General features: G+C 34.7%; 1 protein-coding gene across 2 annotated transcripts in view; it reads left to right on the top strand.

Annotated features, from left to right (window-relative positions):
* Nucleotides 1–21048, top strand: part of unc-45 (unc-45 myosin chaperone) — a 45013-nt gene that overhangs the window by 22946 nt on the left and 1019 nt on the right. For both annotated transcript variants that reach the window (XM_089089755.1, XM_089089756.1), the window contains exons 6-14: nt 578–746; nt 3667–3825; nt 6787–7127; nt 10100–10329; nt 12461–12674; nt 14825–15009; nt 16746–17045; nt 17690–17951; nt 20502–20664. In XM_089089755.1, coding sequence (XP_088945881.1) covers nt 578–746; nt 3667–3825; nt 6787–7127; nt 10100–10329; nt 12461–12674; nt 14825–15009; nt 16746–17045; nt 17690–17951; nt 20502–20664 — 2023 coding nt within the window. The remainder of the gene's footprint in view (nt 1–577; nt 747–3666; nt 3826–6786; nt 7128–10099; nt 10330–12460; nt 12675–14824; nt 15010–16745; nt 17046–17689; nt 17952–20501; nt 20665–21048) is intronic.

Here is a 21048-nt window from a genome sequence, read left to right as displayed (position 1 = left end):
ATCTTGTATGTAAACGGCAAAACTTAGAGCCTTGAAATACTCTACTTATTCATTATTATTTCAACTAGCCAAAGAGCCTATCGGATAAAAAAAAGATGGCATAAAGAAAAAAAAACAGTAGCACATGCTCTTTTTTTATGAGGACTGGTGAAAAGCTTTTTCCTCCTGAAAAAATCTATGCGCTCTTATCGTTCCCCCTCCCCCTCCCCCCCTCCTGCGTAAAACTTCCCGGAAGTTTAAACTCAATCTCAGCAGTGACTTAATATAAGGTATACTTACAAAAATTTTTGTTTACAATCATTATCTTTTAAACAAACCTACTGACTGTATGTAATCTCTATAATGAGAAATACTCACGTGTCGTCAGGTTCCAGGTGCCCGGTGTATAACAGTACATCATTGTGTTCAGATCGGAAGATTAGTGATTGGCTGGAATTTAGTGACACTTACCAATTGTATAAAGTTATGCATTAGACAATGGAGTCATGAGTTTGTTATTCCATGATATATTTTTTTTTCGTTCATTATTTGAAATTTTCCAAAGAGAACAATAATCAAACTATTTTTTGAATTGTAGGCCCGAGGTATAATAGAGATAATTGGATTACCCTGGATAATCGAATTGCTAAATACTCGATACGAAGAGCAAGTATCTGCTGCGCAGTATTGTCTTCAAACTTTATTAGATTCTCTGAGTGGAATGACGTTAAAGGATGAGAAAATACCTGATGTAGAGCTTTGCTCCAGTATGTATATTATTTCACGCTTCTAAGTGTTCTCTTTTGTTTGTTTTTATATGTTAGCTCGTTTGTTTTTGTGCCTTTTTCAATCACACATTTATTTATTTACCTTTTATGTTTACTTTAGCCCCGCTCGATTAACAAAGACGAAGCAGTTTTAATCCCCCTAGAATTAATATTTTGAAAAGGAAAAAAAAGATTTTGGACTATTTTTGCTGGATCAGATGGTGACAACTATGGATAAGTGCTGATAAAAGGTTCCAAATATTTTGAAGAAAAAAGAACAAGTTATGTTGCCATTTGGATTCTGGCTGGTGTGTCTGATTCAAAGCGAAATGCTTCCTAGAATGTTTCTTGAAAAAAGAATCGTTTATTCATTTGTTTTTATTCATTAGTTCATTTCTCAAACAGGAAGCTTGTATTTAATTGAAATAAATCTTTGCCGATCGAAAAAAAAAGCAGTCTTTCAACTCTGATCTAATAATACAAATTCAATTCTGACAACAAAAACGAACCAAAGCCTCGCCTCAATAAAGGCACTTTTTTTTCATTGGATGAGATTGAATCCTGATGCCAAAGCGAAACTAAATTTCCTGTTAGAACCTAGCTTAAGAATGAATGATCTTTCTTTGGTTCTGGGTAATAATTCAGTCGTAATTTCAAGTCTACGTCCCATTTTTACTGATAACTTAAACCTAAAGTCTGCTTCAGAATCTCTGAAATGACTTAAACTTAGGTTTACCCTCGCTGGCTAGATAGAGGGCAGAAACGGTGCCTCTCTACGATGACTTCTTGAGAGCTGGAAGCGAAAGATCCTCTAGGGATGACACTTGCAGCGAAGGATCCGTTTCGAGACATAATTTGTTTCATAATAACAGGTTTTCATTATTGTTATTGGCAACAGTCCCTACACTAAAGTATAACTGGGTCCATACTGTTTCACTACGGATTTTTCAAATTCAAAAATGTTTGACATTAAAAGGAAAATATGTGGCGTTTTAACTTCGGTTCAAATCTGCACTAAATAGTTTTCACAGTTATAACTTAAAGGTAGGGTTTTAACTTTAAGTTTTACGCCCCCTCCGAAACTTACGATTTTGTGACAAGCATGCAGTTATAACTTCTATTGGAATGAAAATACATATGTATTATTTGATACATAAGTTTTAGATCTATCTATTCAATGACTCAGAATTAAGATATTATTTGGACCTTTTATTAGAGAATAATCTAAACTTGTTAAACAAAAACGGAAATTTTTATTATTTTCCTTGTGTTTGTCATGTTTCCAACATATTTTCAGTCTAAATAAAAATGCAATGCAAATCTCAAAATGTAATTTCATAGATGGACAAAGTCTTTTTTATCTTTCGTTTTATATTTCACATCTTTTTTATTCTTTCATTTTAATATTGAACTGTTCTGTATAAAAAAAAGTGTTTGTTTTACTCTTTTTATATAACTATACTAACCCTTTTCTACGTTTATCCAAATACAGTTTTATTTTCTTTAGTAAAGTTGTCTTTTAGAGTATATACATATTGATGCCACTTCTGTCATATTTACAAATATTTCAAATTTAATTGTTTTACTGTGTCCGTTGAAGCCTTCATAATTCAAAATTTCAAATATTATTTAACAAAGGAAATATTTAGCTAATTCAGTAGACAAAGGAAATATTCCAAAGGAAGCCTCCAGAAGCAAGTCCACGGATTCTCTGCAAAAGCAAAATAAAAATATAAAAGCTTAAAAAAAAACACATTTTAAAATGACTTTTGCGACAATAGTTAAAGCGGCAAAAATAAGTCCCAGCAAACTTTGAAAACTCTATATGCCTGTTTATTAATTTAATTCAATATTTTTTTTTATCTCATTTAAGTAATATCTATACTCATTTAACGGTGATGCAATGCTTATTTTAATGTATACGCTGATTATCTGGACAAGTGCTTGTGTGTTTTGGGTCTATTTCTTGACTTTCTAAAGCCATTTAATATGGTCGACCACTCTGCTCTTTTCTCTAAAACATCTTTATTTGGAGTGCATGGAGTCCAAGGAAATATTCAGTAATTTGCATACATTTCTTTAGTTGGTGCAGTGCTCTTCAGAGATGTTAAGTGAAAATGAAATTAAAGAATGAAATGATAAGAATAAAACGCCATCATTCCTAATTAACAAAAATCGTTTGGATTTGATTGGTACTAAAAGCTTTGTAGCCTATGTTCTGGAATGCCCAGGGGTTTTACTAGAAGAATAAAGATAAAATAAATGGCAGTAGGTAAAAAGAGTTCTTTCATAAAATGAATTCTAGCAAAAGTTATTCTCAATGAAATAATGGATTTTCTAGTATGTCTTCTGTTTCTTGTGGTTTACTTTTTTTCTAAACTGGTGCAGCACGTCGTAGCATTTAGTGGGTGGGGGTATTACTTTTTTTATCTCTTGAGTTTTTTTGGTTTCCCCGAATTTTCGCGAAAAAAAAGATTTGGTTCTCCGAAATTTCCTCGAAAATGAATGATTTGTGTTTCGTGTTAACGTTTGTGTACTTAAAACGTTAATTTCCTGGGGGATTAGAGGATAGTGTAAGCACTGGAGGAGAGGGCATGAATTAAAGTACTTTTCCAGAGGGATTAGATAAGAGATCTAGGTCCAATTGTGTCCATTGCCCGGAAGATCGTTGGAACCGATCCTGCCGCAGATTCTCTTAAAGTCCTAATCTAAAAATTTGGCCTAAAAAGATATTTGCCCTTCATGCTCGATATTGTAGCATCAGTATTGTTTTGGTACTTAATATTTACCGTAAGTGTCTATTCTGTTTGTAAATTCTTTCTTTTGGGGATAAAGAGCTTCAATTAGTAGGAGCAGTTGTATTTTCAATAGGCAATATTAATTCCTGAATTTCCTACTAATTCTTATTTGTAAATTTCAGGTAATCGTAAGGAAATTGATACCCTGATTACATGTTTGATTTATGCGTTGACTAGCCGGACAATGACAGGAATTGGGAGAGATGCCATGATTGAACTCATACTAAGAAATTGCGACTATCGCGCTCTAGACTGGGCTGAACGTATTGTCGATATTAATGGTACGTTACACTTTATTTTATTTAATAGCCATCCATTTCCTTTCCTAACTATGATTGCCCCGTCTGAGGGCATGAACGTCGGAGTTTATTTCAGCCTGAGGAATTAACTTAGGAAAACGAGAAGAATAGGTAAATTATACGGGAAGCATAAGAGATCACTTACAAAATCGTTAAAATCTTGAAGTTACGAGGGGCAAGGGCCTGAAAATTCTCTACCCTTGCTTTTGTGTCTTAATCTGACATAGCTAAAAGCGAATAGCGATGAATATGCTCAATTCTAATGATATTTCTCTGTCGTAAGTGTACTTTTTTTATAGGAATTCTGTGAGGTTTTATGACACGTTCCTTTCATGAATTAATTAAAAAAAACTTTCCACAAAATAAGTTTTTCAAAGAAAAGTAAAGAACTCCATTAAACAAAAAATGAGCAAAACTAAAATAAAATAATCTACCATGTGTGAAAGTACCACAAATCAGCATTGATAAATAAATGAAACCCAAAACGAACAGAAATTACAATAATTAACCGAGTCAGACTCAAAACGAGCAGAAATTAACATAAGTTGGGCGCAAAACCCTTATGCTTTCCCAAGGCCAGAGCAAAATTTGCACTTTACTGGAAAAATATAAATGTTTTTACTTTTATAACTTTAATAAATCAAATAATATTAACATTTTGATTACTAAATATCAGTATATGTATATAAAACTGACAATGCACTTTCATTTGTATTTTTTCAGTAAAGTGCAAATTTACGTTGAACAAAATGGATATCTCAAAATTTTGATTGGATGTGTTTGGGAAAATGATGGGCGTGAGAGGGCGTTAGTCACTATCCAATCAATGTCAACTATTAAAAAAGACATTAGCCCTTTTAATTTCCAACTGAATGAGCCCTTTTGAAGTTTCTACGACAACGCTTTCCATAAAGACTTATATGCCCCCAGGGCATAACTTACAACGCCTGCCCTTAGGGCTGTGGGGGGCGGGGTTTTCATCCTTAAAGACCTAATTTCCAAGACTTTCAACTATGTTGAATTAAATGGCTATCTAAAAATTTGAAATCAACTACGCTGAACGAAATGGCTGTCTAAAAATTTTGATTGGATGTTTTTGGGGGAATGATGGGGCTAGTTGCCCTCCAATCACTTTCGACAATTAAAAAATGCCCTAGCCCTTTGAATTTCCAATCGAATGAGCCTTTTTTGAAGTTTCTACGACAACGCCTTCTATAAAAACCTTATATGCGCCCAGGGCATAACTTAAAACCCTTGCCCCGAGGGTTGTGGGGGAGTGTCCTCCTCAAAAAGTTATTTTCTATGTGGAAATCAACTTTGCTGAACAAAATGGCTATCTCAAAATTTTGATTGGATGTATCTGGGAGAATGATGGGCGGGGGGGGGGGCTAGTTGCCCTCCAATCACTTTCGACTATTAAAAAGGGTACTAGCCCTTTGAATTTCCAATCGAATGAGGCTTTTTTGAAGTTTCTACGACAACGCCTTCTATAAAAACCTTATATGCCCTCAGGACATAACTTAAAACCCTTGCCCTGTGGGTTGTGGGGGAGTGTCCTCCTCAAAAAGATATTTAATACCTGGAAAACAACTACGCTGACCAAAATGGCTATCTCAACATTTTGATGGGATGTGTTTTGGGGAATGATGGGCGTGGGGGGGGGGGCGAGTTGTCCTCCAATCACTTTCGACTATTAAAAATGGCACTAGCCGCTCCAATTTCAAATCGAATCAGCCATTTTCGAACTTTTTAGGACAACTCCTTTGGTACGAAGTACCCGGGTATGGAGAATAAAAAAAAATACAACACATTGTGCCCACATTTTTCTTTACTTAGACAGCGCTAGCGCGCTGCCTATGATACTTTCATTGTATCCGATTATCCAAGGAATTTTCCGACAAACCATGAACTAATTGAAATATACAAAATTTTAATGTCTGCCCAGTGCGTCAGAATCAATAAAATACTAATTTCAACAAAGTATGGCTTATGACTTAAAAATGTGAAAAAAAAAATCCATTTTAATATCACTAATATGATACTATTGCATATCTTACCTTCACCTCTTACCTTCACCTTACCTTACCTCTGCATATCTTACTATTGCTTTCACCTTACATTCACCTCTTGCATATTCTACAACATTAAGAACTTTATACATTTGTTGAGTGGTCACTTTAAGATGTTATTAGATTGCTATTAAGGAATATCAATCTTTTAGATGTTTCTGTTGAAGACTGTCATTGATGCCAAAGAAACTGTGTTTGTAAAATCAAAAGAAATTGGTGTAGTTTTCAGCTTAGAACTAGCAACTTTTTTCTGAAAAGATTTTCTAAAATCAGAGTTTAAAGAGCCGCGTGAAAGAAAAATTAGTTTACACATAGGAGACTGTAGGAGGAATTTTTATCTTTGCTTTAATGTGTCCCAGATTCCTAGGCCTTGGTTTGTATTTGGTCAAGGTAATTTTGACCGGAAAAAGATATAAGTTCAAGCTTTGCAATTGTTTTAAGAATATAAACCAATGAAATAAAATGAACATAATATTCCTATTTTCTTTATCTTTCCTTTTTTTATCTTAAAGATCATAATTCTTGATCGTCTCATTTAAGTCAGAGCTAGGAATCCGTGACTATTTAAGACTTATGCCCCCATTCTGTAATCTTCAATATTTCAAAGTGAACGACAATAGACTTTAATATTTGATTTGTGAGAAAGCTGTATCTGTAAACCCTTTTTTTATTGCATTTCTAAACTACCCATTGTATGAATGTCAAGTGATTTTTGTACTAGATCTTTTTGTTAATTTTGTAGTATTATTTTGTTTTAAGATAAAGTTTTATCTTTTGAGCGAACCGTTTACCGTATTTCTACGTATGCCATTTTACTGGTAAAAATTGATGTCTTCTTGTTCCTTCCATTTTTCTTACTATTTTTTATTATTAGGTCTTCAAAGGCTAATGGAGGTTGCTTCAGAGCTACCAGAATTCAAATATGAGTCATCTATGGAAGTAACTGACAATACTCGAACCACTGTTAGTGTGTGCCTTGCTAAAATATATGATAACATGTACTACGAAAATGCTCGTGGACGTTTTGTTAACAAAATTGAGGATTTTATTAAGAATTCATTAGTAGGACCAGAAATTGAGTATCGTGTAAGAGTTACGGTAGCATTAACAACTCTGCTCCTTGGTCCGTTAGATGTTGGTAGCTCGTTTTTGGCAAAGGAAGGCATTTTGGAGATGATTTTAGTTATGGCTAATACAGACGACTTTTTACAACAGGTATGGAGCAATTTTGTGTTGAATTAAAACCGGGTTATGTTTTACATCTAAAACAGTCATTAGAAAGAACTTACGCAAGAGGGAAGGACTTAAGGTCCGTGCCAACTGACGCAACAAAACAGGAATAGAAACAGAAAAATCCTTGCGTGAACTGTAGAAAAAAAATTCATGAAGTTCTCAACAATATTTACTGGCCATAAAATCAATAATTTTATTACACGGTTATAACTCTCTAAAAAAAAAAAAAAACTGAAAAAGCCTAGTTTTCGGTAAAGCTTCGTTTTTTAAAATTAACTTTTGCACTTTTGTTGGGTTTTACAAATATTGACAATAAACCTTATAAAAAAAACTTTTTCTAAGTTAGGCAAAGAAACTAAGGAAGTTAAGATGAATTTTGACTAAAATACGGCAGTAAATGAGATTTGTCACAGAGTCCGCGGAGTATTTATCCTGGGCATCTTTAAGGAGTTGCATATTTTTAAAAAATGCAATTATCTGTGAAATTATTAAAAGAATTTAATATGTGTAGTTAATACACTAGACGACAATTTGTGTTTTATTAATTTTTGCTTCTTTGCCTTCAATATTTCAGTAGAACTATTCATCGGAAATTAATCGGTGCTTGAAAGAGAATATGCTCATAAAAAGATATTGTACTATTCTAGATTTGAACCTGTTACCATGGCCACAGGGCATAGTTGTTAACACTAGACTAAAACATTTTGTCCATAACCGTCTGCTTTATGCTAGTTGTTGTTTCAAATCAAGCGTTTATTATGCGCTAAGGAATTTAAGACAATAAGGTAGCCTAGACCTCAAAGTTTTATCAGCTCGCGATGCAGCTTTTTAATGCAGCTCTTTTCAACTATAAATCTGCAAAAAGCACGCTGAACTGATCTTTTGCTTTGAATTGGGCCTATAAACATCTCTCTGCAGTGTTGTATGTGGGCTCATTCTATTGGTGGCAAATGAGGGGGGGGGGGGGGCTTGCCTCCTCCCAGTATCTTTTCCTTGCCTAGATTTTGAAAAAAAATACCTTTCTTGGAATCTTCTCATCAAAAAAGACCCTTTTTTGCTATTGTCAATCCAAAGTTTACTTTTCAGATGCCATATGGCACTTTGTGATGGTGTTATAAAGTCAGCTTTATGAAAAACAATTAGATATTAAAATTAGCTTTTCAATGAGCCCTTATACAGCTCTACAATAATCCGGTACCCGGCCAGCATTTCCATCCCAGAAACAACACGTAAATTGTACTTTTTGGGTGTCCTATGACACTTTGTGATGGTGTTATTAAGTTAAACTTATTAAAAGTGATTAGATATGAAAATTAGCTTTTAAACGAACCCTTAAACAACTCTCTATGATGTTCTTGTGTCCTGGTCAGCCTTTCCATTCCAGAAATGACTGGTAAATTGCACTTTTTGGGTGCCATATGGGTTATGATGGTGTTGTCAAGTTGAATTTATTAGAAGCAATTAGGTATAAAATTAGCTTTTAAATTAGCCGTTAAACAGCTCTCTAGTGTGTTCCAGTACCCTGCCCAGCCTCTCCATTCTGGAAATGGCATCCAAATTGTACTTGTGGGGACCGTATGACACTATATAGAGGCGTTGTCAATTCGAATTTATAAAAAGTGATCAGATATAAGATTGGTATTTAAATGAGCCCTTAAACAGTTTTCTATGATGTTCCAATGCCCAGCTTTTGGCGAAGAGTGGTTTGCTATTTTGCTAGGTAGCAAAAATTGCATCAACCAGGATTAAAAGACAAATGTTTTGATCATCAGTGAGGAGCAAGAATAATATTCCGCAAACTCTCATTTTAGTAGGCGTTATCAGATAGACCCAGGAACGCTTATAAAATAAATCAAATATTATAGTACAGGCACATACGAAGAAAATTGTCGGAGGGGAGGGGGAGGAGGGTGGCAATACTAATGAAATTCTTTCGATACTTTGAATAAGAAATTTCGGAAAATTTAGTATTTTGGAGCGGGGCTCGAAACCCATCCTCCTTCCCCTCTGCACGTGCTTATTCTATTGGAATCTAACAAAAATGAACGGTTGATTATTTACTATTCTGAAGATCACTCGATTTCTAGAAATATAAACATAATCTTAACTATTTTCTTCTTTTTATTGTTGATACAAATTAAAAAATTTTGGCAAGAACTATTATGGGAGAATTGATGAAAAAGTCTATTCCGATAAAACTAGTTGAAAAATATCAAACGTCGTTATTTGTCCAGGAGTTTGATAACATAAAGGCTTAAGCTTCTTCTGCAACTTCGGGAATGGGCATCCTTGGAATTTCTTTTTTTTTTAATCTGGATTATTATTTTTTTAAATGAGCAATGGTTAAGCTTGATTTTGTTATTTTTTCAAGATACGAAAATATTAATTTTTATACAATATAGATATAAATGTTGCAAAATTTATCTTCTTGTCTGAACAATTCTAAATGACTAAATTATATATTTTAGATGATAATTTATCATGCTAAGTGAAGTTTTTCGCGGAATTTCTAAAAAATAATCAATCAAGATTTCCTGGGACAAATCAATAAAGAATACAAATCGCCTTCACTAAAAGGTTAAGAGAAAAGACCAATAAAATTATGGTAGGGAAGGAAAAGTTAGGGAAAAGACAGGCTAAAATAAATCAAAGGGTAGTAGAAGTAAAATATTCTAGTGAAAAAGAAAAATGCTAGCAGTAGAATCACTACAAGAAAAGAAGAATGAAAGAAAATAGTTCTAACAAAATGAAAAGTGTTGAGAAAAGAAGTCAAATTAACGTTTTTAAACCAGGCTGACTTTTTTTTATGGTCTCTTGTTTTCTTTTTCTTTTTTTTTTTTTATTTTTTTTTTGTTTGAATAGAAAGGGGTCTTTGGAATTTTAAGTCATATACGCCGTTTGGTCTCCGTCACGACGATATGAATTCCCTTCTTATATTAATTTTACGTTTATAGCGTGTTGCTTGTGAAGCCATGATTGCTGCCGCTTCCAAAAAGGACAAAGTAAAAGCGCTAATCGCACAAGGGACGAATATTTTAAAGAAACTCTACGTGTCTAAAGATGATGGCATAAAAGTCCGGGCTCTTGTTGGGTTGTGTAAGCTAGGAGCAAGTGGAGGTACCGATGCGTCAATTCGTCCTTTTGCTGATGGCTCTACTTTAAAATTGGCTGAAGCCTGTCGAAGGTGAGATCTCTATTCTCAACTAGTTAGACTAGTTAGCTGACACTTGTCAAGGTTCATAACCTCAATTCCGTTGGTCGTATTTAACTGATTAAAAAAAAAATTTGTAGAATGAATTGTTACAGCTCCATAAAAAAGTTTTGGATGCTAATAACCTGTAGAGTTGTGGTTCATTCATTTTGATTTAAAATGAAAGATTTAACTCATTTTTATTTAAATATTTGCTGACACTGAAGCGGCTCTGACGCTCTGCTAAATGATGTTGAACTAACAGTCTAGAAAGAGCTTTTCGTAATTGTTTAAGTATCCTCATGTAAAGGAAGGATGCTTGCCAATATGGTTACCGTAATTGTTGAGACAGTCTATCATTATTCACCCAAATGAAAGTGACTGTAAATTGATTGTGGTGGTTCAATTGCTACTCCACCCCGTTTAGTTTAATTTCACTCACTTCAGGCCAGTTGCAAGTAAAATACTTTTTTATGTACAAATGACAAAAAAGTATGTCTAAAATTTAGTTGATTCTGTAGCTGGTTATTTGTGCAAATTCTTCTGTCTTTGCTACTTTAATGTAAGGTTGCTTTTCTCCCATCTTAGAAAGAACAAACAATTATTCTTCTGTTTGACACACATCTTATATTTAAAGCAAGCTGGCTTTGAAGTCACGTCACTTTGACCAGTATTTTCAATATCTCTTCCCGGATGTGTACCGAACCTCTTAATATCCAATTGGTTTTATTTTTATATAAGATATGACCATGATAAGTTTAAATGTTTTTCATTTGAAATAATTGGAAAGAAAACAAATCAAATAACCTATTTAAAAGCTTATTAAATTTACGTTCAGCCTCAGAGAGAACATGAAAGGAAGTTCCTTGGTACTTAAGAAACATCTGAAGAAAAAAAAAACTACTTTCTATTTTGCCATTAGGGAACTTCAGAATGTTCTTGATAAGTTTTGCATTTTCAGCTTTTATTGGAAAACAAAATAGACACATAATTGAAGATTAAAATTATGTTTTTGGGCTGACCGTGGTTAAATAAACAAGGGGCTGGGTTCTGGGTTGATTGGTTGTAGTGTGCGGGGTCATTGCCAGTGCTAGCTGCATGTTCTTGTTCTCTGGAATGTGTAGAATTTGTTACTCACCTTCGACGTAACATAATAATCTTAAAATATATTTAGATTATATATGTTTTCCATTATTGTAACTTCTAAGATAAACTTCGTTTAAACAGTCCGATTGAACGGTAACAATTTTTAAACAAAAGAGCTGCTAGAAGTAGGACAAAATTCTAAACTTAAAAAAAAAATAGGACTTGGGGCCAGCAAAGTTCAGAAATGAAAAATTTGCTATGAGAATTTCGCTTGTTTAAGTAACAAGGTCTGCTCAGGTCAACCAATAAAGACGTGTGGCAGAATGAATTAAAGAACTGAGAAAATAGCAAAATATGAAATATAATACAAGCGTGAAGAAAAGAAGATTAAAAAGGAAAAATACAAAAATTAAAAACGCAAAAGAAAAGGATTTAAAAATAAAAACAGACTAAAGCTTAAAAAAAAACGTTTGATTAAAACTCTGTTAAAAACAATGTATGAAGACAAATCCTACTCATTGTGTTCTGTTGCTCTGAAGGGGGCTGTTTTTTCTCTTTTTTTCTTTTTTTTTGTATAGATTTCTAGCAAGTGCTGTAATTCCTTTGGCGAGAGAGTGAGACTCCTTGCCGAGGAAAATATTGCCGAGATATGTTTACGCAATACATTTTTGGAAAACATCACAGGAGGCCTTGATATTTTTTTTACCACTGCGGCCACTACTGCAATATTTTTAGCCATAGTCCTTAATTAGAAATCAGTTCTTGAATGCCATCAAAACTATTGTGGCATCTGTGCTTATAAAATGGTAATATCAGACTTCGTTAATAATCGGGCTAAGCCTTTCTGCTGTGTACCATTCTATCAAGCGTATTCTTTTTACTATAACGGCGTCATTAAATCCTTAGAGATGTTTTCTATATGTTTGCTTATACTTTTGAGGAATCGTTCAGCTCTCAAGTTGGTAACCTCTGTATATCTCTACTATTTTCGCTTTCTATTCTTCTTTTTTTTAACTTGTAAATTCCTTTGATTTTTAAGGTTTCTCGTAAATCCAGCGAAGGACAAAGATATGCGCAAATGGGCAGCTGAAGGGCTTTCTTATTTAACTTTGGACGCTGAAGTCAAAGAGAAGCTCATTGAGGACAGTGCAGCCATTCAAGCACTCATTGAACTGGCCAAAACTGGTGATCACTCAGTCGTCTATGGAGTTGTTACCACCCTTGTCAATTTGACCAACTCATATGATAAAAAGGTTAGTTTCATAAATAAATACTGTAGTAGACACGCGATCCAAATCTTGAAAAGGGGGAGGGGCTTAAAGATTTTTCTTAGGAATAGTGGTCTGTCTTTTGCATGGCTGAATAACACCTAGGTTTTGAAGTTTTGAAATTTTAAGATTTTATTGTGGAAAAAGCGGTGGGTAAGGGGGGGGGGGGGGTAATTGCATTTTCCAAATATAACTTTGCCTTATATATTCAAGTCAGATAGAATCTTCACTGGATTTCCATTATCTAGTGTTGACATTTTCTATACTTGACATAAAGAAAAAAAACCACAATCGAATCGGTTGTTATGCCTTCCTGTTCTCGGATAATGTGCCATTGAGTAGGTTCCATGTTCGTAAAATGATGTGAAATTTATTTTAAGTGGTGTTAGTTTCATTTTGGGCTCAGCTTATTTCGGATATACGTAAAATTACGTATACAAAAAAAAAACGTATACTGACTTGGTACACGTTTGACTTGGTACTTGGTACATGTTTGACTTTTGACTTGGTACTGACTTGGTTGGTACAAGTTTTCATACCAACTTGTCCCACATGTAACGGAAATGGATGACTTTAATGAAATATCCCTCTCAGAGAGACGGTCGCAGACGGATGAACTTTGAATTTCGACTTTATTGAATATAAACACACAAATAAAACACAACTACAGGGACTAATCAATGATCCCTAGGGCCTAAATTTAGTCCCTGGAGAACTCGAGTATTCATATTAACTTATCACTGATTATTGACAAAACAACAGTGTTAAACTGTAAAAGAGAAAGAATACTTAAAAAAGGCATTGTGCACTACATAAAAAAGAGAGAATCCTCTTAAACATTATTCATTTGTTCAAGTAGAAAGATGTTTTTTATAATTGTGTCAAAATGACGGAACTGAAACAGAATCTCTTATTTCCAGCGGAATGCTGTTCCATAATTTCACTCCGCCGTATTTTATAGAAAACGCTGCTCTTTGCGTGTGACAAATATCCGAGATATGAGAAAAGTGTGTAGATGACGATGTTGGATAAGCATGATAATAGGATTATAAATGATTTGAATTAAAATGAAGTATTTTGCAGTAGGCATCAAGATACGGCTAATTGTAGAAAACAGATAGTCCAGATAGTCCGATAGTCCGAGTAAGACAGATAGTCCGAGTAATTGAGAGGCATATCTTGGATAAGTCCTTTGTTTGGATTGTATCAAAATGATGTGTAGCGCCAATTAAGCTGTTTTTCAAATACGCTTGCCAGACTCTACCTCCTAAAGTAGTCAGAGGCAGCTGTGTGCAGACTTCTTTTTGTCTGATTGCCTTGAAAAATTGCTGTCCCGAGGAGAAAAAATTCTCCAGGAGAAGATAAGCAATACTATTGACAACACATTAAACCTTGCCTTTAAAAGTGGCATTTAGTCTTTGGGTATGCTGCAACCTGCTCTATTAGACCCATTCTGCGTCCTCTCTAGCTGTGCAAAGTAAGTTTTGTGAGCCTTGTTTTAAAGCAGGCAGCCCTATTCAGCAATAGGTCTTATGCAAGGGGTATGTTGGAGGATGAATGAGCTGAATGAAAAAAAAAATTTTGGAGCAAAGAATTACTGTCTTCCATGGATTCCAAGAAGACTGAGCTTATCAACTCTTTTAATACCTTCTTTTTTAAAGATGACGTTGGAATGAGGGTGCGATACCTTCAACCAGGAGCTAAGCAACTCCTTTGTCTTACAGTATTAAGTTCGACCATCCAAGTATCAATCCAATGCTCAATTATCCTGAGGTCCTCTAAAAGGTATAGGGAATCATTTATAGGGTGGAAGCCTAGGTTTCACCTTGTAGGAGAAGAGTGGCTCTTGGATACCTTGGGGGATTCCGACCTTTACCACATGGTCACAGGAGGGATAACCTTCAAGGAAAATCTTCAGAAGAAACCAAGAAAAACCTGGAAAGAGATGACCAATCGGAAGCAAATACACATAGGGGTTTCATCCGGATAAGATCTTCCTGAATTCACATGGTATCTAGGTTGTCCCCATAATTTACTCTACTTTCATATGATTATCCTGGTGCTTTTTGTTGTTGTTTTTTAATTATTTCACTCATCTTTTTGTCGTTGGTTTTAATTTTTTCTTGCTTTTGTAGGAAATTATGCCAGAAATGTTGGAGCTTGCTAAATTTGCTAAGCATCATATACCAGAAGAGCATGAGCTTGATGACCCAGATTTTGTTTACAAGCGTGTTGAAGTTCTTGGGAAAGAGGGAGTGACTAGTGCTCTTGTTGCCCTGTCAAAGGTTGAGAGTCATAATAGCAAGGAGCTAATTGCGAGGTAACACTATAGTTTTCTTGTTTTTTCTAATTCTTCTCCTTCATTTCCTTTTCTTTGTCTCTACACCATTGAATCACACAGAAGTATTTTTAGAAAGTGCAAAGAAATATTATATTATCTAGATAAAAGCAATATCCTAGATCAGCCATATCCAAAGAAATATATTTGACATGGGAAGGGGAGGGGAGTTGGCTCAAACTTCGAAAAAAAATCTTGAAGGTTGATGAAATGTATGGAAAACAAATCGGTGGTTATCAGCAAAAGCTTGGATTCCCTAAAGGGCAATCCGCCCGGGGTGTTAGATCTTACTCCATGTATTCAAAATTTTGTATTTTTATCATTGCGTTTCATTCTTGTTGCTTCAGATATTTCAGACTATTCTACAGTTATAAAATACCTGGTCATAATTATAGCAACGACCCAAACCCCCTCACAGAGGTCATTCTGGGTTCCATCCATTGTTTTAAGGAATAACTTTACGTATATTACTGTATTTAAGATGCATGGCTTTATTCTATTTTTGTCTTTAAAATAAATTGTTGTCTTATTATTATTTTACTTTTAAACATTTACAAGACACATATTCTCTTGTTGCTTTTATTGCCTTTTCGCTTTGTTGGTGAAATAGTATTTGAATTATGATTTTTATGATCATTGTTTTTTTACTGCTTTTAGTGAAAGAGGTTGAGTATTAAGTATTCTGATAATAATAGCGGGGTATATGCTGTTGTTGTTAGGTTTTTTAAGCCCCCTTCTGAGGTAAAAGGAATTATTTATTGTTATAGTGGAAATATTTGCCCTTCCCTCCTCCATATCGTGCCGTGGCATTTCGAGGGGTTTGCGGTTTGTGTTAATGTTTCATTTTAATACATTCGTTAATGGAATTGTTGAGAAATGTCTCTAGACGTTGAAATCTAGATTTTGTACTTTATATGCTGAGTACATATGTCTACTTTTCTTAAACCATGGAGCCTTGTTTGTCCGTATCCCTTCATAAAAAGTTTGATTTGTAGAGATCCACCTGAAATGTTTAACGTATTTCATGACAGATGCCAGAATTAACCATCAATTAAAATCAAGTAAATTCTGTTTACATTTGAACAAACTTCCATTTTACTAAAAGTTCATGCATGTAAATCAACCAAGCTTTTTTTCAATTATAAGCTTTAAATCTTAAATAAAATCATGTACGTTTTGTCTTTTTGTGTTGCTGTACTTTTTTTTTCTTGCTGTTCAGACAGGTTTTGGAGGTCGATTTTTCTGAGACAGAGTACCCTTTTAAAAATGTTTTCAAAAATAGTTCCGCTAATTATCTATCCTTTCAATAAGTCCCTTAGCATTCCAGAACGTGTTTTGGTTTAATAAACTTCGGTCATTCGTAATTTGTAAAACTGCTCATGGTTAAGATGAGATGATTGCACAACATCTACTGTGAAAAAAGGCACTATAGTAAGCTTCCGTTGGATTGCTGAAATTAGAAGTCAATTTTGTTAATTTTATTACTAAAAGAATGTACTTATTTTCAGATACTTAATTTTCAATATCTTAGGTTTTGAATCGAAATATCTAGTATTCTTTTTAATTTTCTGTGGAGTTAGCTTTAAGTCCCTATTTGTTATCATCTTTCTCAATTTGTTTTATTTATCTCCTTGTCTATCTTTTATCATAGTATTAATAGAGGTTATTGCAAATACATCTGAAAAAGGAATCCTCTAATGCTGGCCTTTTTCTTTCAGGATTTTTAATGCTATCTGTGAGCAGCCTCAGTTGCGAGGCTACGTTGTGCAACAAGGAGGCTGCAAAGCTCTTCTGCATCTAGCTTCAGAAGGTACTGCAAAGGGCAAGCTAAGAAGTGCTCAAGCATTAGCCAGAATTGGTATAACCATCAATCCTGAAGTGGCATTTCCTGGTCAGAGACAATGTGAGGTCCTTCGGCCACTTCTCGCTTTACTTCACCCTGAATGCAGTGCTTTAGAAACATTTGAAGGATTGATGGCGCTTTGTAATTTGGCCGGATTTGAACTACCAAGAAAAAGGTTTGTAGAATGTTCAAGTACTCTGATCACTACCTTCTTTATTGCTCCTCTTATTTTTATGGAGAAAGTCAACAGTTTTATGCGATACTACGCAAAGCTTTTATCATTCTTCTTTGACTCATGGCATGGCCATTGGTGACCATTTGGAAGGCAACAGGGTATTAAAGATTAGCTTGAGAATGTGATCAAATATCACTGTAACTGCTTTAATATTACGTTTTTTTATTTCTCAGTTGCCTTATTAGAGGGGGGGGGGAGACTGGGGGGTAATCAATTCTCGTTTGTGGAAGGGTACCTGGTGATAAAATCTTGAGATTTTGTCTAAACGTGGGATTCTTAGTAGTTTGATCACCAGTTAAATTGAGTTTTCCATGCTCTAATCAAATTAAGGGTTATATTGCCTCTTTCTAGACAGTTGCTATCCCAAGATCCATTTATTTTTATTTTGTTAGTCCCATACTCAACTTTTGACCCTGATTTCCGTTTATGATATTTTTTTCTGTAAAAAAATTCTTCCGGGATTGGTTCGCTAACAGATTGTATCACTTTCTTTTTTTTAGTTGCTGTAAAGCGTAGCTATGGGATGCTACATCAAGTCTTTGCTTCTCTGTATCTTATGGATTAATACGTTATATAATTTTCAGGATTATCAAAGACGGAGGGGTCTCAACCATAGAGTCTTACATGGTCGACTCGCATGAAATGCTGAAAAAAGCTGCTGTTCAATGCTGGACTAACTTGGTTCTGTCAGAAGAAGTGATTAAAATGCACGAAGGTAATAATGATCGAGTAAAACTTCTCGTCTTGCTCTGTGCAGATGAAGATATAGATACCGCAGTTGCAGCTTCTGGAGCGTTGGCCATTCTTACGTCCGTGAGCAAAAGATGCTGTAGGAAAGTCTTCGAGGTAAATATGTTGTTTTTTTTTCGTATAAAGAGGATAAACTTATTTGGTAGTCGTTCGAAGCCATGCGACACTTGGCCTGTTTATTGTGTGCAATCAAGGGCGCAGGGGCCTTTGGTCGAAATAAAAAAAAAAAAACCATCTCAGGCGAGAACTGGGCATAAAAAAGTTAACTACGGTTCTTCCTGAATTTTTATTTTACGTACCCATCTAAGAATCGTCTGCCACGATCTGAAGCAAGAGCCACCAAAATATCCCAACAGGTTGGGTCCGGCTGCTATTGTTCCATGGCTCATCCCCGGAAAACTAACTATTTTGTGTGACAGGCCGTCTAATGATGTGTTATATCCAGCAATCTTTTGTGTCGATGCTGTAATGCAGTTAATCACTTGCGGTATTGTGTTGCATTAATTTTAGTATCTTATTCTTTTTTCTTTCTTTTTTTGCTGTGTGGGTGAATTTGGCGTACCATCAGAACAGTAATTTAAGCCAACTTTCCCTTTAATATTATTGAAGCATGAATTGTACTTCAACACCCAAAAATTAGAAAGATCGTTTGTTATTTGAGATAATCCAACTGTCAAGACACCAATTTACAAAAATTGAATAAAAAAAGAAGAAATTAATGAAACTTAACCTTTTAAAAGACAAAATGTCTGTTCAAAATGCTCAAGTCAAAGGATTATCTTTGCCATCCTTTTGTACACAAACTGATTGAGTTCCTCTTGGCATCGTTTATGTGCAAGGTTCCTTTGAGGTGACTGGTTATACACTTTACTTCATAAGTACCAGGGGAACGAGCTTCGCTCGGTGAAAAGAAAGACATTTTTTTTTAAATCTCTTTCGCAAAACAGTTTTCATTTCATTTTGTTTTAGTCGCTCTATAAAGTAAAACTAGCGTCTAAGGATAGTTTTGAGTATTCATTAGATTCACCTTGTTTCAAAAAGTAAGCTGTACTAAGAATGTGGTTCTGTCCCGCTTTCTAAGAGCTATAATTAGAAAAAGAGCTAGAATAACACGTTTTGCCGATGAAGGATCACAGATTGCCAAAGACCATCCTTTTCGGCAATTCATCTAAGGCCAAGCGAAAAGCAGACCGCCCCGAACGGGTTGGTAAGAGGTAGTAAGAAAGGATTTAAAGGAAATGGGGACTTCTTGGGAGTGTGTAAGTAGGGAAGCTTTGAATATGTTGGGATGGAAGAGGAGCGTGCGCAGCTGTGTTGGCTTCAGGCGGATTGGTCCGACAGTGAGTTGGTAGTGTTCGTAGTTTCTACTATTGAATTCTAAACACTTTGTGGATTTTCCGTGAAAAGGCTCAATAACAACAACACAGATCTTATTTTGTTATTCAGGAAACTTTACGATTTCTCTTCTGTGTGCGTGCTTGTGTCTTTCATGTTTCATTTTTGGAAGTCATTAACTAATTGTTGACTCGGTCCTTGTCTTTTCCATATTAGCTGATCAACCACTCTTAGGTTGGTGTTACTTTGAATAAGAAAAACAACAGCATTTGGAGGATTAGTGTCATGTTAATTTATTATGAATATGTATGTATTATTGGTGGTTTAATAAGATTGATACTTAACCAAGTCTTTTTACACCCAACAACCTTTTGAATGCAACGACCGTTGCATTCCAAAGCTATCCATACAACTATGCTGGTAAAAACAAATATTAAGGCATTTTAGAGGGATTTTTTAGTCTTTTGTAAAGGAGCAGAATTGATTATTTAGGGAAAGATGAAACGACTTATTAAACAATGATTGCATCCAAAATCTGTGAATACATCTTTGCATATATAAATTTGCAAATAAAGAGCAAGTTTTGTTGTGTTTTATAAGCCAATGAAGGTTTAATGCAAATCTCTCAAATAATATTCCGCACTTTAGGTGAAATCGTTATTTAGCAAAAGATCAAGTGACTTATAACAACAAACAATGCTGTGCATGCAACAATGTGCATATTAAACATACAACAATGGGCACATTAGACAATGCTGTGCATACAACTGTGCATGTAGAAATATGGAAACAGAGAGGAAGTTACGCTGTGTTTTACTAACTGCTAAAGCTTTCACACACATGTCTAAAATTACATTCCTCATTTTGAGCTTTTGGTGAATTGATTATTTATCGAAAGTCAAGGTACTTATGAAACAACGATTGCTTGCAAAAGGCGTGCATCCAGCTTTGTATATAAAAGGAAAAAATGGGGAAGTTTGGTTGGATTCTGTTAAGTTGTCCGCAAATAGAATGAAGCTCACATGTCTAAAATTGTATTTCTGCCGCTCGAATATTTAATTAGCAGAAGTACCCACGAAATAGTTAAATATGTTTATCGATTAATTGACACTTATTGAAATAAATGTCTATGGGACGAAACTGCTTAGTCCAGCGTTCTTTAAATTTTCCACGAATGTGAATTGATGAAAACACAGTTTTATTTATAAATTGTCAGTCGGCGGAAGTTTTTGTGGATCAGAAGAGATTTAGGGAATTCCGCTTGATGGAAATGGATTTAGACAACAATATAACAGATTTCATCTTTTACAGCCAAAGGACTGGTTAGACATTCTTCGGTATCTTTTAACACATCAAAATTTGGGGCTAAGACACCGTGGTGTGACAATAGTATACAACATGCTCGGTTCAGGAAAGGAAGTTGCTGAAAAGTTAACAGAAGTAATGGAAGTCATGAATATTGTTCGACAATTAGGTAAGTTATGTTTTTCTTCCTTTTTGTTAATTCTACATAATCTTTTCATCTGTTTTTGATGAATGTGACAGTGAATGAGTCTCATAGTTGCCCTAGCTTTGTGCTCGCATCTAGGTTTTTGCAAGAATTCTTTCTAGTATCCCTGGGTTATACTGGACGATGATCTTTCTTTTAAAGAACATTCAAATGAAATTGTCCAAAACCGTCAGTATCTTTAAACATAAATTAAAAAAGAAGTTTCTCAAATCCAGACATATATGTTGTTTTTATTTTTTAATTTACTTTTTCTCTCATACATAATCAAGTATTATTCCAAGGGCATACGTAATAAAGGGTTGTTCTAAAAGATTCACTCTCACCCCCGAAATAGTGGCCCAAAATGGA

Source organism: Artemia sp. Qi Xiang Cuo, chromosome 5, assembly GCF_049724085.1.
Source record: "Artemia sp. Qi Xiang Cuo chromosome 5, ASM4972408v1, whole genome shotgun sequence".
NCBI lineage: Eukaryota > Metazoa > Arthropoda > Branchiopoda > Anostraca > Artemiidae > Artemia > Artemia sp. Qi Xiang Cuo.
The sequence above is the reverse complement of the archived record's forward strand: the minus strand, read 5'-3'. Positions and strand labels throughout refer to the sequence as shown.